At 43.6% G+C, this 18055-nt stretch overlaps 1 protein-coding gene across 1 annotated transcript in view; it reads left to right on the forward strand.

Moving 5' to 3' along the window:
• The window catches only part of SSU72 (SSU72 homolog, RNA polymerase II CTD phosphatase), a 940682-nt gene that overhangs the window by 845229 nt on the left and 77398 nt on the right, over positions 1-18055 (forward strand). Inside the window, exon 3 of the mRNA XM_044061763.1 lies at positions 1857-1996. Within this exon, the coding sequence (XP_043917698.1) occupies positions 1857-1996 (140 nt within the window). The remainder of the gene's footprint in view (positions 1-1856; positions 1997-18055) is intronic.

Genomic DNA, 18055 nt, shown 5'->3' on the forward strand with positions numbered 1-18055 from the left:
AAGCTTGGTAAGAGCAAAACTTAAAATATGTACCTGACTTTTGGCTTTGCCCAGATTTCATGTGCCAGGCGATTGAGAAGTGTGGTCCCTTTGAATAAGATGTCAGAAAATGTATGCCTGTTATAATGGAATAATATGTCTCATTGAATTGTAGTTGGAAAAGTATGGCATAAAGGTAAAGACCAATTATTCTTTAATTACATGTTGTTTGCCCTTTGAATTCACATGTAATAATCATGCCAGTGCTGTGTCAGTTGGGGTCAGGGGTGGATGTGCATTTTTTCCCTCACTTAAAATGAGCATGGTTCATAAAGTCTTTTACATTGTGACATAAGTTTGAAAAGTGAAAGTATTTTATTAGCTTTTAAATCAGGGTCATCAACCCTATTTTTCACATTTTTTTTCTACATGGGGTTGGGGTATTGTGTTAACTGTCGCCAACTCTCTCGCGTCAGTGCCACACTCCTGCCTTCTTCAACACTCATGCCTGACAGTCACAGATCTTCTTTCACGCAATCCCTCCACCTCTTTGGACGTCCTCGCTTTCTCTTACCTTCTTCCTGTCTGTCCCAAATCTTCCTCACCAGATTGTCTTCTGCTTTTCTGCACATGTCCAAGCCACCGTAATCTGTTCTTTTTGATCTTTTCTGCAATTGGAGCTACTTTGGCTTCTGCTCTTATGTCTTCATTTCTTCATGTGTCCCACAGTGTGCATCCTACCACCCTTCTCAGACACTTCATTTCCATCACTTCTAGCTTCTTCAGCTGTTCTGCCTTTACTGCCCAGGTTTCTGTATCATACAGTAGTACTGGTCGTACCACTGTCTTGTGCACCTTACTTTTCAGCATCTTTGGCATTCTTCTGTCTTAGACTACACGTGACAGACTATGCCAGTTGCCTGCAAGCCCGTTTGATTCTAGCTTTGACCTCTTCGTTGAGACTTCACTTCTCAACCACCCCTCCCAGATACTTAAGGCCGTTTACCCATTCCACTATCTTCCCTTCTATCTCTATTCTCAGCTTCTTCTGATTTCCCCAATTTGCTGCCGTTACCACCGTCTTATCTGTGCTTAGTTTCATCCCATGTGCCTTCAGTTTTGCATTCCATTCTCTTACCCTTTACTGAAGTTCTAGCTCAGAGTCTACCTGTAATGCCAAATCATCTGCATACAGCAACTTTGTTGATCTGTCACCTCCAACCTGTTTGCGAATGTAGTCCATCACCAGTGTGAACAACAGTGGGCTCAGAAATGAACCCTGGTGTACACCCACTCTTGCTGGGAAACCCCTCTATGAGGCCGAGCACTGTTCCTATTGGAGTCACTGGGTCCTTGAACATAGCCTGCACTAATTTTACCAGTGTTTCTGGAACTTCAAGCCAATGCAGTACTGCCCAGATCAGCTTTCTCTGGAATCAGGGTCAGTTATGTTAAAATTACTCATTGTTTTAACTCTCACTGATTCCAGTATTTTTAATGTATAAGTTGAATGTAAAGTAGTGATTTTTAAATGCTATATTTTCGTTTGGTTATTCACAAGGTTAACGGTTGCATCTGGTCCAAAAATGGCATAGTGGTACCTCTTTATCGCTGAAATGTCCCTACACTGGAGAAGGACACAACAATACTTTTCTTGCAAATCCACATTTCTTGTATTTATTACCTGCTCGTGAGCATAGTACTGTTTTTACTGTTAACACTATGGTAATGAGTTTATGTTCAATGATATTTCAACAAATAATTTTATCTACCACACTTACTAGGATTAAATTTTATGTAAGTAACCTCTTTCTTTTTTACGTAGCACTTATTTTATGCAAGACTGGTGGTTTATTTCCTTAACTCCCTTACTTCAGATATACTCAGAATGGTATTTTGCATATGCTGGAACGAAACAAGAGAATCAAAGCCAGACCAGAAAGGTTTCAGAATTGTAAAGAGCAATTCGATCTAATCGTATCTTGTGAAGAAAGAGTATACGATCAGATAGTAGAAGGTAAGGCTTTTCATATCCTAGGTTGCAAGTTTTTAAAGATCATGTTAAAGGTAAGGCATGATATGATGTACTTGAGCCTGTTGTACTGTCAATAGTGGCACTTAAACATTTTGAGGTGGGCGTTTTTCTTTGAAGCCTTTAAACTGTGTCTTTCATTGTTTTTCTTGCCTTTGACTTGCTAATAACTGTCCAGATTGAAATCAGTACCAAGCTTGGTGACACCCAGTGTAGCTGTTGTTGAATTAAAATAATTTGACCTTCTATGTGTTTAGGTAAGGTAATAATTGCTAGTACATATTACACAAGTATGTTTTATGAGAACTGACAGGATTAAGTATTCAGTTTCTGTGTCTGTGTAGTCTGGGCCCTGCAAGTTGTTTTAATGACCTTGAAGACTGTTTAATTGTTGAAAGGTGTCTGCAAGAGCAACACATGTTACAGCAGTAATATAGCATTAATGTGTGCTTTGTGTGACAGAAGAGAGTAATTGTGCACATTTCTTATGACTATACAGGCTTTCTTGTATAGTCATAAGAAATGTGCACAATTACTCTCTTCTGTCACACAAAGCACACATTAATGCTATATTACTTTCTTGCAGCCTTGCTGTATTTGATGTTTAGCAGAGTTCTTTGCTGAGAGTTCACTGAAGTAATGTGGCAAACTTCCAACTTTGTGGTAGTGAGAGAGACCTGAAGCCCTGACAGCTGCCTACATTAATATTTCAATAAAAACGACATTTATGCTGTAACAGAGACCTGGTTCAAGGCAGCAGAAAGCACCCCTGCACTACCAGGCTATAACTCATTCTATACCTTTCGGCCCCAGAACTTGGACCGCAGCTCCAAAGGTGGTGGTGTTTCCATATTCATAAAGGATGCGCACACCTCCAGACTGGTAGCCCAAAGTAACGCATCAGAGATACTTCAGGTACAGCTAACATTGGGTAAGACGGCGATTCAGGTTGTAGCCTGCTATAGGTCCCCAACCATGTCCTAAGACTCGCACTCCAAGTTCCTAAGTACCCTGGAGAATATTAGGATCCAGCCTAACAGTGTCATACTGGTAGACTTCAACTATCCCTCTTTTAACTGGGAAAACTATTCATATACCAGTACACTTGCTCAACGTTTCCTAGAATTCATTAATTCCAATGCCCTGGATCAGGTCGTTCTTGCCCCCACTAGAGGTAGCAACATCCTTGACCTGGTCATTACTAAAAATGGACGACCCTTGCTCTACACCAGTAGTCAACTCCTCCCTGGTTAGATCCAACCACAAACTAATCGCCTTGGAAATACCCCCCCCCCCCCCTTGCAAAGGTAACCACCATGAAAAACTTCTCCAGAGCTAACTTTTGGCTCCTAAAAACAGAGGTGGCTAACTTCACGGCACCCATGCAAATAGAGAATAGTTGCATGACCGCCGAATCATGCACTAATGCCATGTATGAACACGTAGACAAATGCATGGATCTCGCCATACCCAATAGAACCAAGACTATCTCCTCCAAAAAAAGGAAGCCAATCTGGTGGTCCCATGCCATAAACAAACTTTACAACAGGAGGAGGAAACTGATGTGGAATAAGGTGAAGTCCCAAGACTGAAAAAACTCCCTTATCAGCCTCAACAAAAAGTTGAGATTCTTCATCATATCCTGTAAAGCTAGCTGTGAAAACAGAATTGCAGCAGATAGTAAAGACAACCACAAGGCCTTCTATAGTTATGTAAAGAATCTCCATGACAATACCCAAATTTGCTCTGAGCTGTTGCACAATGGTACGTCCTATACCGAGCCAACAGTTATTGCCAGTATACTGGCCGACAGATTCAGTGACAGCTTTACCCCTCTCTCCCCGACCAAAGGACCAGTCACAATACCAGTAGATAGCCAGGCACCCAGTATTACTTCTGCACAGGTTAAAACAGCACTGTCCAAGGCCAAGATTACAGCTTCTATGGGACCTGACAATATCCCTGGCTGTGTTCTACATGAACTACGGAGTGAACTGGCACCTTACCTTACCACTAAGCTGATTGTGTGTTGCTGTAGGATGGAGCCCTGACTAAAGCCATTGCAGTTATAGCTTTAGTAGCTGATTTGTGTCTAGTTGAACACAATTGGGGAACTGAGAAATTATATGAATGGTAAGAAAATGGCTGTGCTTTTGAGGTCAGGTGGGGGCCAGGTGACACCATATTAGCTGGTTATGGACTCTGTTCTGGCAAACAGTGTGCTGCACTGCAGCTGGAATTGTGTGTATACTGTTGCAAACAGTAGTACAGTCCTTCATTCATGGATGTTTGCTTCCACAAAAGCGGAAGTAGGATAATTATTTGTTCTCTGCCACAGAGATGGGGGGCATTTGGTCTGAGAACTGAAAAAGACTGGAAAGATGTAGGAGGATGAGTACCAGAAATATTGCATGTTCTTTCACCACTACAAAAAAAATTTCTACATTTACTTTAACTCTTTTAATCATTTGTAATGTTTCACCCTGGTTGTTGTCATTCCAAATGTTTAACTTCATTATTTACTGACCTGAGCATTTGGTTGTTTTAGTATGTCTGAAATGAATGAAAGTGCCGCTCTAAGTCTCCCCACCTATTCCCCTATTCTGAAAGTTCTTTTGAAGTCAGTGTACTACAGAGCTTAAATGATTTTAGTTGCAGTGCTATGTCTGAAATTGCCAAGACTTTCCACTCTCCAGAGTTCTACTTTAGTATATTTATTTGAATCGCAGGAAAGATTTAATTCCTCAGCAGCAGAGATTTTTCCATCCTTCCCTGCACACACTTCATCTGACAATTTGGAAGTTGTTTTGATTTCTTGTGCTTGGCTGTTTTGGGGTTTATTCAACTTTTGAAGGAAGCCAGAAAGATACTGCTAGAAAGTTTTATTTATATGTATACTTTGTGTCAGTCCAAGGGTGTTTTCTTCATTCCAGTTGTAATGTTGCTGACCTTCAATTTGTTTCATTTTTGACCAAGTGATAGCAAATTCTATAGTAAAGATTTACTGTTTTGCTTTGATTATCTTGGGCTCTGACCCTCCTGTTTTATCTGAGTACTTTCTCCAGAAAATTTGTTTCTATTTGAACTTCCCTTGTTTTGAAGGTACTAAAGAGGCCCTTCCTTTGCACTTTTTGAACTTTAAGACCACTTTACTAGTGGTTACCTTGCCTAGAAGGATCGCCAAATTGCAAGTTGAGATTGCTTGTGAACCTTAAGACTTTCCATAAGGATAGGGTCTCATCTGCGAATCATTTTCTGCCTAAGTTGTCAGATGTTGCTGTAAATCAAAATATTCAGTTGTCTTCCTTATTATTTTCTTTGACTTCAACCAGTTTATCTTCTATCAATAAATAACAATGCAGTTATATGTACTACAGTATGCAGTACATAAATTAAACTGTTCTTGATCAAAATGTCCATGTCTCCGAATGTCAGTTAAGCGATAGCACTTCATTGAAAATACACTAATCCGAAAACACATGCTGCCAAACCACAAAACACAGAACTAACAGCTAATTACAACAAACACAACAACAAATACTTTCTAACAATTTTGCAGGAGGGCACGCCCCTCTGCATCCCCCATGTGGAGGGCTGTGCCCCCCACACCCCCTGCAAATTATATATGCCAACTCTGGCATCGCACTACAGTCCAACAAGGGTAGATTACCTGAGCCATACTGTAGAGCGATCTCCACTTAAAAGCTATGATGCTATTAAAATACATATTCAAATCCTGAATATCTTTAAACCTACCAACGAATCTGGCATGCCACAGAACTCCCAACGAGAGACGAGAAGTTACAAACACACCACTTATATGTCTTGCACCACCAACAGTACGTTCACTGTTTGCTAAACCGACCTTCAAAATACTCCCTTCGGATTAGTGTGTTTTCGGTAGTGTGATCGCTTAACTGACATTTGGAGAAATGGAAATTCAATCAAGAAAAGTATACCCCATATATAATATGCAGTACATAATTAAAAAAATGCGTTGGAATACACAAAATATGTTTGATTTTTGAATGGAAGTTGCATCAGTGGACTTTTTAACAAATTACACGATGTCTTTTCCCAAGTGAAAGAGAATTGTGGCAACCAAATATTAATAGCAGCATGTTAGCCTAGGTACTGTTTGTATTCTTTGCTAATGAGTTTGACTTCTTTTCCACTGTGACTATTAATTCTACACTTGTCTTTGGTGATTCAGCAAGAGGGATGAGTAGTAGATCCTAACCTCAAAACTTTGAACCTTTCAGCTTAGAGGATAGAGTTTTGATCATAGATCAGTACTGGGCTAACTGCCCTTCTGGGCCATTTTAAGCTTAGCCAGTTACCCCATGTAAGAATCAAACCCTGTTCCTTGTGTCTACAAGGTAAACACCGTAACCATTGCACCAGCTCCCCACCCCTAATAGCAACTCCATTTCAACACTTAAGTATTTTAAAGGAAGCTAAAATGTTTAATTGCAGAAGTAGATGAGACCGTCTTTTGAACTTTATGCAGTGGCTACATCCTTTACACTGTCCCATATCTATGTTACTGGACTACTTTAACTTGAGTAAAATTTGGCTTGTTCATCAGTCAAGGTTCAAATGTTTGCTATCTGTCTTGTACCTGTCCCATAGGTTAACCTTCACAGAAGGCTGAGTTACATTCTTTAAGGTTTTTATTTAGTTTAGACTGCTAATATTTCTCCATTTTTGGATTTCAATTTTACATTTGGAGAAGTCAATCTTTATCTTGCTTGAGCCTTTTTGCTTGTTGATTGTACTTCTGGGAAAAGAATTTAAAAGTTGCAGGGTCTCGTTTTAAACTATCTTAGGGTTATACAAGAGAAGGATGTTATTGAAGAATCCATAGTTCGTGCCTAAACTGCTTTTGTAGCTGCCTTTCAGTTGATCTGTTCATCTGCCAGCCTTTTTCCAAACTACATAAGTGATGCATAACATTTCATCTCATGGATGTTCACAGGTAACAAAGAATAATGAGGGACTAATGATATCACAAAACATGATCTTTTTTAATAATTCAAAAAGGAAAATGGACATCATTCAGTAAGAAGTCTCTCTAAATGTTTGTGCTTCTGTATGATGAAATAAAGCTATATAAATCACAATTAAGGATACATTCTGATAGAACAACAGCTATATCAGCAGTATAGTTCAGAAATGCTTCTGTATGAAACTTTTTAGATGCTGCCACATTGTCTGCTAGTCACACCTTCAGAAAACCCTCCGCGTTTGATGTAGTCCTGGGCTAAGGCAGGTTTTGGCATGGTTGTGTAAAAGGGATCTTGTACCCGTCCATCACCCATAAGTATGATGCTTCTGCTTGGAAATGTACCCAAATATTTTGTTAGTGTTTTTCCTGTAAGAAGATAGAGTTGTGTCTAAGTAACCCCTCGATTCAAGGTCAGGTCACTGTAAAGTCACCTTCCCTCTGTTCTCCGGAGTGTGTATAGTTTTCTTAGTCATCATTAAGTGGTTAGTTATTTAAAAGGAATTGGACACAGAAGTGATGTAAAAAGAAAAGTTGAACTGTGAGTGCAGTAATGTTCAACTCATAGGCTTTTAACACTCTAGCTACCGCTACAGTAGCTATTTAATGAGGTAAAAAAATAACGACCATGTTCTTTTCTTAGGTAAGCTATTAAAATCAGATGTAAAATGTGCTTTTCAAACATCATAGAATTCAAGGGCAGTGAGAGAAACATCTCCCAGACATTTTCATTGATAAGTTTGTACTTGGATTGTGTGAAACCTCTGTTCATGTTTTTAGGAACTGTCCTAATAAGACACAAATGTTAAACCTAAAAAAAAGTCCAAAAGCTGAATAAAGGGGTAGTTTTCTCATCGCCTGCTTATACGTTTAAAGGCAGATAAAAAGCTGCTAGCCACATTGAGCCATTTCCAGGCTAGATTGTGTTCAGTTTGTGGGAAGGGTTTGCCCCAACATATCGTTATAGATTTGAAGGACTTTTTGTGGTGTTATTTATACCTGTACCTGCTGCTGCTGTTAGGCCACAAAGGATCAATACAGTCACCCCATCACCACTGCTACCACATACACACACTGATACATATCTAATGCTTTAGGAAACAAGCACTGCTGATATTACCTAATAGTAGTTTGCTAGTCAGAAGGTTAATCAGGTTTGTGCTTTTCTGGCAAATACCTCTCACAGTTGTACTTTGTGATTGTATCTTGTGTTTGGATTGCTGATGCCCATGTATTACTCTTAAAGGTCGTGTGCAAACCAATAGTATGAAAGTAGCCTATCTGTTCTCAAGATGCATTTCCTCATAAGTTGCTTACCTTGGCTGTCATTCTGTCAGGTGTTTGCATTCTCACTTTACTTTTTAAAGATCTCTTTGAGAGTGCCCTCCATAGCCGCAACAAGCTCCTCCCTCACTGATTACTGTATGGGAAATTCTGCTTCCTTGCTGATGTGCTGACATCATGTTGGGGTCAGCAGTATCCATTACCTAATAATCAAGAGGAAGAAAGGTGTACAGAAGGTATTTTCAGATTGGTGCAGTTTTGCTTGTATTATTCATCTAACTTTTAATTTTAAAGTTAGATGCATGTTGGTTAACCTGATCTTCAAACACCCATGCATTCTCTGTTCCTTTTATGTGGAAACAAATTTGAAGGCTGCTGCTTTTTCTTATGTGCAGCGCAAAGTTCATAACTTTTAATTGTCTCTGATTTTATTTAATATCACTGTCTTACCTTTCATCTGCCTATGATTTTTGTAGAATATCCCTAATTTTGAAGCCGCAGTGGTACAGCGGTAGCGTTGTTGCCTCACAGCAAGAGGTTCTCCTGTTCGATTCTCGGCTGGAGTGCCTTCTGTGTGGAGTCTGCATGTCCTCCTTTCAGTCGAGGGGCCTCCAAAAGACCTGCGTGAATGGGTGTGCCTTCGCTGAAGGTTGAGCGTCAGGCTGGCAACTCTGCACCATAAAAATCTACTGCCAATCATTAGCGAACCGGAGTTCCACTGTGGCGACCCCTAACCAGGAAAAGCCGAAAAGACAAACATCCCTAATTTTGCATCATATTTTTACCCTGTCCATCCCTTATCAAACTTGATTTCTAAGATTGGATACTAATATTAGATGTTGTAGTTTGTAGTTAATTTTCTCCTGAAAATGCATGCTGATACAAAATCTGTTCCATTAGTAAGTAGACATGCTACACATGGGTTGGTTGCAATATTACTGCAGTATTTACATGCAAAGGAAGAGAGGAAAAATACCTAGCCTACTAGAGCAGGAAGTGTAGGAAAGATCCCGCTTCGCATTATCAAAGTAACAAACATGAATACACGAAGACAGGAAGTACTGGTCTTGTAAGTCTGAGGAGAACCAATGATGTTCTTCATGTTTCACTGTTGCAGTCATCACCTATGGGGTTATCCCTGCTGTGGTAGCCCTCGGCCGGCTCGAATACTAGAGTCAATGTTTCTTTGCGCCGGCTGCTGTCGCCCAAGTCTGACATCAGGTCGTCAGTACTATAAAGCAAGGCATCCAATGTCACTACATCAGTCTTTCTTGCCGTGGAGCCAGTCGCAGAAGCAGTTTGCACGAGTGTCGGTCGGTCGCTAACAAAAGTCGAATTTCAGCAGAAAACGTCTAAAGCCAAGTACCCCGTTGGGGACCCTTTTTTCTTACTCTAACCGATGTCCGAAAAAGTTAACAGTTGTCTTGCCTGTGGAAAGCAGATCCCACACCGAGACTTTCTTTCTTACTGCATCACTTGTTTAGGGTCAGGCCACAACGTCCCTCGTTGCCAGTTCTGTGCCCTCTGTAATGCAAGAACCATTCGCCGTACACACTTTGTAGACAGTTATTTTCATATTCCGTCTTTGAACTTCAATATGGCGTCAGTCAGCCAACAATCCGACATTCCGAAAAAATCTAAAGATAGAGACAGGCCACACAAGGCTAAGCCTTCCGACGACGCTACCACTAAGCAAGTCGTCAGTTCTGCGGAATTCGGTGAAGCGCTTTCGCGGCTCCAGATGCCCAATTCGCTTTCTATGCAGCCCTCTGCCAAGACCCTTTTGAAGTCCCGTATGCCACAGAAATCCACTTCGTCATCCCAGCCTTTGGCTTGGTTGGGTCCAGAGCCGCGACACAGGCACCGGCTTCCAAGGAGGCCGTTCACACTACCGATTCTAGACAAAAATGACTTCTTCTCTTCTTACTACCATTTCTCAGAGACCGACGGATTCTCTCAGGCCTTGAAGCCAGGCCATTCCTAGGAAATCTGCTTCTAGCCGCCACCTTTTTTACTGCTGCCCCACCCCAAGCTCAAATGTTTAAAATGTCGGATGATCTGATCTCCCTTATCCGAGGTACTCAAGCCCCCACTCCAAAAAGGAAAAGTCTTCCTTCTCCAGAAATTATGGCAGACCAAGAGTCTGAGGAATCTGATTATTCTGCCTTTGAAGAGGAACAACAACCCTTAACTGTTTGAGGATTCAGATGCAGAGAAATCCTTCCCGTCTGCCTCCCTCCAGAGGACCTCTCCTTCGGGGAAACCCTTCACTCCGTCAGGGAACATTTTCAATGGGAATCTCAGGGCTACCCACAGTCAAAGAAACAACTTAGTGTTTCTGGACCTGCCTTAGCACAGACCCCTGGCCATCCCACCTATTCTAGAAGTGGTGAATGATTTCCTTGAATCCAGTTTAGCCCCTGATGCCCTGCCTCCTTCTCCAGCTAAACCTTACAGGTACTACAGAGTACTGAATTCTCTCAAATACCTATACAGGAACCCTGCTGCAGTCCCTGTGGTCATTGCACAGGGACCCAAAGGAGCTAAGACTAGTTCTGCCAAGAATCCTCTTCCTTCTGACAAAGACTCTGCAGAGCTCTGGACAGATGGGGTAAGAAAGTAATACACCTCTGCAACCTTGGCTATCAGAGCACTCAGTTGTCAGTTCCATATGTTAAAATGTCAACACACTTTGGGACATTTAAAACAGAAGATTGCTACCTCTCCTGACGGTGCCAACTCAGAAGAACTGTCAAAATTACTACACTCTGCTTGTCAAGTGGCCAAGCACTCATTGCAATGTGGATGTGACGCCCTAGAAGCCTCTAGCAGGGCAGCAGTGACAGGATCTGTTATTAGAAGACATGCATGGCTGAAGAAATAACCTCTCCCTGATCATGTCAAGTCTAAACTTATTGATGCACCCCTAGATAAGGAATGCTTGTTTGGGGAAAAAGCAGAAGAGGTGCTTAAAAAGATGGAAGGTAAAGCAAAATCTATGCAAGCAGTAAAAGATTTCTTTCAAGTTCAACCACCCATATTCAGCAGGAACTTCCCCTCTAAGCACTGGGCCTTCCATGCACCCAGCAGACAGGGCCAAAGTAAGCCCCGCAGGGACAGGACATCCAGGCCCCTATCTAAGGGCCAGCAAAGAAGCAAACTATGAACCACTACCACCTCTAAGGCAGGGAGTTCTAAGCCAAGCTTCTATGGTTAGCACTCACAATGACTCCCCCCCCCCCCCCCTTTCACTCATCTAAAACTGAACACCTCCTTGGTGGTCCCCAGATTCAAAATGCTAACCTTGCAACAGCTCCTGCCTATGCTCACACAAAATGCCTGACTGGTGAAACTAGACCTACCTCCACATCCGCATCAGGGAATCGTGCAGAAAATTCCTACGCATCAGAGCAGTCAGTCAGCACTTTCAGTTCTCTGCACTGCCCTTTGGCTTATCTACTGCACCCAATGTGTTCAACAAATGCTTGGGCCCTGGCTATACCATTCTGCAGACAGAGAAATATACAGATGTTCTTTGTGTTTCACTGTTGCTGTCATCACATTTGGGTTATCCCTGCCAGGGTAGCCCTCATTCGTTCCAAATACCAGAGGCTTAGTATTTCTGCGTCAGTTGCTGTTGCTTCAGGACTGACGTCAGGTTGTCAGTAGCATAATCTAAGGCAGCCGACGCCATTACATCGGTCTTTCTTGCCGAGGAGTCCGAAGCAGAAGCAGTTCGCACGAGTGCCGTTTGGCCGCTACCTGAGTTTTTTTTTCTGAATTGAAGCTGAAGTCTTCTAAAGTTAAGTACCCCATTGGGGATCCTTTTTTTCTTGCTCTAACCGATGTCAGAAAAAGTTAACAATTGTCTCACCTGTGGAAAGCAAATACCACACAGAGACTTTCATTCTTACTGCGTCACTTGCTTAGGCCCAGACCACAACATCCCTCGCTGTTGTTTTTGTGCTTTGTTCAACCCCAGAACTATGTCGTTGAGCCCTTATTGTAGTAAGATATTTTTGACCGTCAGTCCTCTAGTTTCGGTATGGCTTTGGTAAGCCATCCGACAGCAGATCTTCCAAAAAAAGTAAAGATAAAGACAGACCGCACAGGTCCAAAACTACCGATGACGCTTCCATTAAGCTAGTAGTCAGTTCTCCGGTCCTCGGTGAGGCGCTTTCGCAGCCCCTGATGCCCGCTTCTGTGGATTCGCAGGCCACTACCTAGACCCTTTCGCGAAATTGCCGCAAAACTCTTCATCGACTAAGGATACTGCGGATGTCTCTACCTTGGATGGGTCCGGAGCCGCTGAGTAGGCACTGGCTTTCAAGGAAGTACTTCGCACTACCGATTCTCGACACAGGCCAACAACGTCTTGTACATCTAGCGTTCATTCGAAAACTACCGAATTTCTAAGGCCCAGGGTAAGAAACACCCAAGAAACCGACGACCCAATCTCAAGCACCTGCTTCCTTGCCTCAGTCTCAAATGCTTAAAATGGCAGAAGACCTTATAATGCTGATCAGGGGAAGCCGAGCTACCCCTTCCAAAAGAAAAAGTGATTTGTCCCCAGTAGTTTTACATCTGAACAGGAGTCCGATGAGACTGATGCATCTGAATATGATGATATGCAGCCCCTCTCTGCTTATGAGGATTCTGATGCAGAGGAATCCATTCCTTCAGCCTCTCCACCCGAGGACCTTTCCTTTGGGGAAACCCTACATACTTTAAGGGAGCATTTCCAATGGGAATGTCAGGACTACCCTCAGTCTAAAAAGAGACTCAGGGAATTCTTAGATCTTCCACAGCGCAGACCTTTGGCCATTCCTCCTGTCCTAGATGTTGTGGATGATGTTTTCATGGAATCTAGTTTGACTCCTGACACCCTCCCTCCAGCTCCCAGGAAACCTGACTGGTATTATAGAGTCCCTGACTCGGACAAATTTCTTTACAAAAATCCTACTGCTGACCCTGAAGTTATTTCTCAAGGACATAAAGGAATTAAAGCAACTTCTGCTAAAAATCCCACCCCCACAGATAGGGATTCCCGAGCATTGGACAGATGGGGTAAAAAAGTATACACCTTTGCTACTCTTGCTATTAGAGTACTAAATTGTCAGTTCCATATGCTAAAATTTCAGCAACATACCATGGAACTCCTCAAACAAAAAATATCTTCCTTTCCTGCTTGTGCAGAAAATAGTTACAAGAGTTAATACATTCTGCAAGTCAAGTAACTAAGCACACCTTACACTGTGGTTTTGATGCCCTAGAAGCATCTTGCAGGGCAGCAGTCACTGGTTCTGTCCTTAAAAGGCATGCTTGGCTTAAGGAACAACCCTTGCCAAACCATGTCAAATCCAAATTATCGGATGCTCCCTTGCACAAAGACAACTTATTTGGCACCAAGGCAGAGGAGGTTTTAAAAAAAGATGGAAGATGAAGCTAAATATATGCAGACAGTTAAGGATTTACTGCAGGTCAAGCCATCCAGGTTCAGTAGGCATTGTTCCTCCAAGCACTGGTCCTTTCCTGCCCCCTCCAAGTCAGTTCAGCCCAGACCCCCCAGACAACAGCCACAGGGAATGCAGATATCTAAACATTAGAGTTCCTGCACTTCAAAACCAGGGAATGCTAAGCCACCCCCCATGGTAAGAACTCACAATGACTCTCCGCTTCCACCCCCTCCCTATGCCCACCTGCACTTGCCCCTAGGAGGAAAACTCTCCCTCCATGCAAGCACCTGGGCCACCATTACCGACGACCGCTGGGTCCTCAGCATAGTGTCTCGCGGATACAAATTTTCTTTCCACACTCCACCAACCCCACAAGGGTTCCCAGATCTTCCTCCAAACCAGTGGGCAGAAGCCAAAAAAGCAAGTCCTTTCCCTGCTCTCTATGAGGGCAATAGACCACGTTCCTGCACAACAGATTGGCCAAGGTTTCTACTCCAGGCTCTTCCTGGTACCCAGAAAAGAGGGCACCTGGTGCTCCATCCTCGATCTATCCATTCTAAACACCTTCCTGGTGATACCAAAATTCAAAATGCTCACCCTTCAGCAACTACTACCTATGCTCCAAGAATGCTTGGTTAGCCACCCTAGACCCAAGAGGCCTACCTCCACATCTCAATCAGGGAATCATGCAGGGAATATCTACGTTTCAGGGCAGGATCTCTGCACTTTCAATTCTCTGCGCTTCCCTTTAGCTTATCTACCCCACCCAGAGTTTTCACAAAATGTCTGGCTCCCACCATTGCTTTTTGCAGACAAAGAAATATTCAAATTTACCCATACTTGTATCACTGCCTAATTCAGGAAAACAGGAAAAGCTGCTCAAGCACCTGGCCTTTGTAATGGTCCTACTGACCTCCCTAGGGTACACTATCAACGAAAAGAAATCCAAACTAGTACCCACCCAAAAGATTATATTCCTGGGAGCAAGCCTGGACACAGCATCCCAGATGGCATTCCTTACACCAGAAAAGCAAACTTACCTGACAGCCTATTTCTCTCAACTAGCCACTAGACCCCAGTTATCTGCAAGGAAAAATCATGCAAGCTCTGGGGTTCATGGCATCTTGCATTCTACTTATTCCATGTGCCAGACTGCATATGAGGAAACTTCAGTGGTACCTAAAAAGCCTTTGGTGTCAACACTCTCAAGACCTGGAAACTCTTACACCAATGATATCTTGCCTAAGGAAAGGTTTTCTATGGTGGGCAGCAGCATGCTACCACAACAAGGGACTACCATTCTCAACACCCCACGCCGCCCAGACCCTCACCACAGATGCCTCAGACTATGCCTGGGGTGCACACCTGGACAGCAGGTGCAATCAGGGCCAATGGAGCCCACATCAAATACATCTGCACATCAGCCAAAAAGAGATGTTAGCTGTTCAGCATGCATTGACAGCTTTCAGGCTCCTCTCTCCCCAGGGGCTCTACTGATCAAAACAGACCACTGTGATGTGGTATATCAACAAGCAGGGAGGGACTCGCTCCTATCCTCTATGCAGGCTCGCCATGACCCTTTGGCACACAGCCTCAGCCATGCAACTACACCTGTTAGCACAATTCCTGCCAAGCTCTCTAAACTCTCTGGCAGACAACTTGAGCAGAAATCTTCTGGACCCACACGCGTGGCAGCTAGGCCAAAGAACCTTCACCCTAATAACTTAGAAATGGGGCACCCCGAAGGTCGACTTCTTTGCTTCCCACTCCAACTATCAGCTCAGCAAGTTCTGCACCAGGGAGCCTCACTGCAGAGCCTGGAAAGTGGATGCCCTATCCTTCCAGTAAGTCAACCTTTTGGTCTATGCTTTTCCTCCACTACCTCTCATTACCAGGGTCCTGCTCAAAATAAGGGAGGAAAAACCAAGAACAGTTCTAATTGCTACAGACTGGCCTCGCCAGCACTGGTACCCACTGCTGTGCAGCCTGTCCCCTCTGCAACCATGGCATCTCCCTCAGATCCCAACCCTCCTAACTCAGGGGGAAGGAGAATTCATGCATCCCCAATTGCAGACCCTCAGTTTGTCAGCCTGGCTTATTCCCTGACCACTGATCAAGCTGCCAATCTCGGTAAACAGGTTCTAGATGTTGTACGTGAGGCCAGACATCCTAGCACTAGAACGTCTTATGCTGACAAATGGAAAAGGTTCTGCACCTGGATCCAGGCTAAGGGAGACTATACGCCACAGCCCTCCCTACCTCTCATCCTGGATTACCTAGCTGACATGCTACACATTGGTCTCTCTTTCCTCTATTAAAATTCATGCCTCTGCTATCTCTGCTCATTTCAACACTGAGCAACCACTTTTCTCACACCCTCTCATCAAACAGTTCCTAAGAGGGGCTAGTAAATTGCGGCCACCCAGAAGAGCATCTACCCCAGCTTGGGACCTAAACTTTGTGTTGAAAAAACTAACCCTGCCCCCCCCCCTTTGAACCAGCAGCTTCAGCAGAGTTAGTTTGTCTCCTGGAAGACGGCCTTACTTCTGGCCATCACTTCAGCCAGAAGAGTATTCGAGCTGCAAGCACTCATGGCTGTAGAGCCCTTCATCATCTTCCATGCTGACGGGGTGTCCCTCAGGACTAACCCATCCTTCATGCCAAAAGTGGTGTCCAGTGTGGCTCTCAACCAATCTATTAATTTACCCACCTTTTTCCCTAACCCACAAAACAAGGGAGAAAGGATACTACACTCTCCAGATGTGCACAGACAGCTCAGATTCTAACTAGACAGGACTAAATCATTCAGAAAGACTGATCAATTGTTAGTCAGCTTTGCTGCAGGAGCAGAGGGCAAAGCCATATCAAAACAAACCATTTCCAAATGGATAGCGCACTGCATCAATTTCTGCTACAAGCAATACCAGAAACCTCACCCCCCTTTTGGTATTTACTTTCTACTGGTGGGGATGTTCTTCATCTCACATTGCTGCAGTCCTTACACTTGGGTAGTCCGCTGTCCTCGGTCGGCCCGAATATCAAAGTATAAGGCTGACGTCGGTCAAGGCGCATTTGACTGACATCAGGACGTCAGGGTACAAATGCGCATGACCGACGTCATATCCTCAGTCTTTTTTGCCGCATGGTCCGATGCAGAAGCAGTATTGCAAGTGCCGGTTGGCGTTCTGAAATTTTTCGATTCGAGAGTTTCAGCCCGAGTCAAAGTTGGCTAAGTACCCGTTGGGAATATTTTGGTTTTTCTTGCCTCAGTGGTTAATCGGATGTCAGAAAAAGTGAATAACTGCATTTCTTGTGGGAAACAGATACCGCATAGAGATTATCATACTTTGTGTATTCCTTGTTTAGGGCCTGAGCACGGCGTTGTTGGGTGTCGCTCTTGTGCTAGATTCAATAAGCGCACTATAAAGAGGAGATTAGATTGTGCCAGGTTAGTCTTCGGGAAGCGGTGCAATTATAAAATGCCGTCGGATGCTCCGACGCCCGCTTCTTCGAAGAAGCGCAAGGACAAAGCAGTTAAGCCTAGGCTAGAAGAACCGTCCGTGCGGACGCGGTTCTTTAGAGGTGTCGGTGGAGCGGTGGTTCCACCGGAGGTTTCTTTGGGATCCCAGGGAGAGACCTTGTTATTGCAGGATGTGGCCTCTCAGGAGGCAGATCAGGGTGATGGGGCTTCTCAGGTTACTATACTCCCCTCCCTGCCTAGGGTGGTTAGGCCCTCTCCTTCTGTTTCCAAGGCTTCTCCTAGAGGCAGGCCAGGTTTAGCTTCAGCTGGTGTCACCCCTAGTTCTTCTGGAACTGTGCCCAAGAAGCATATGCTTAAAATGGCAGAAGATTTGATTTCTTTGATTAGGGGTTCTTTGCCCCCTCCTGATAAGAGGCCTAGGGTGGAGCCTGAGCTAGGGAGTTTTGAGCAGGTTTCGGATGTTTCAGAGTCTTCGGCTGAAGACTTGCAGGAGTACTCTCCTTATTCTGATTCTGTTGTGGATGATTCTACTCCTTCTGCTTCCCCTCCTGAGGATTTTTCTTTTTCAGAAACTCTTCATTCCATGAGGGAGCATTTTAAGTGGGAAGGTCAGGACTTCTCTGATTCCAGGAAAAGGCTTAGGAATTTTGTTTTACCCCAGCATAGGCCTTTGGCTATACCTCCTGTTTTGGATGTAGTGGAAGATGTTTTTACAGAAGCTTCTCTTAATCCTGATTCTTTGCCTCCTGCTCCTGTTAAACCGGATAGGTATTACAGGGTGCCTGAAGTTCATAAGTATCTTTTTAAGAGTCCTAGGG

The sequence above is a fragment of the Protopterus annectens genome, chromosome 2.part0, assembly GCF_019279795.1.
Source record: "Protopterus annectens isolate FY-2018-M chromosome 2.part0, PAN1.0, whole genome shotgun sequence".
Classification (NCBI taxonomy): domain Eukaryota; kingdom Metazoa; phylum Chordata; order Ceratodontiformes; family Protopteridae; genus Protopterus; species Protopterus annectens.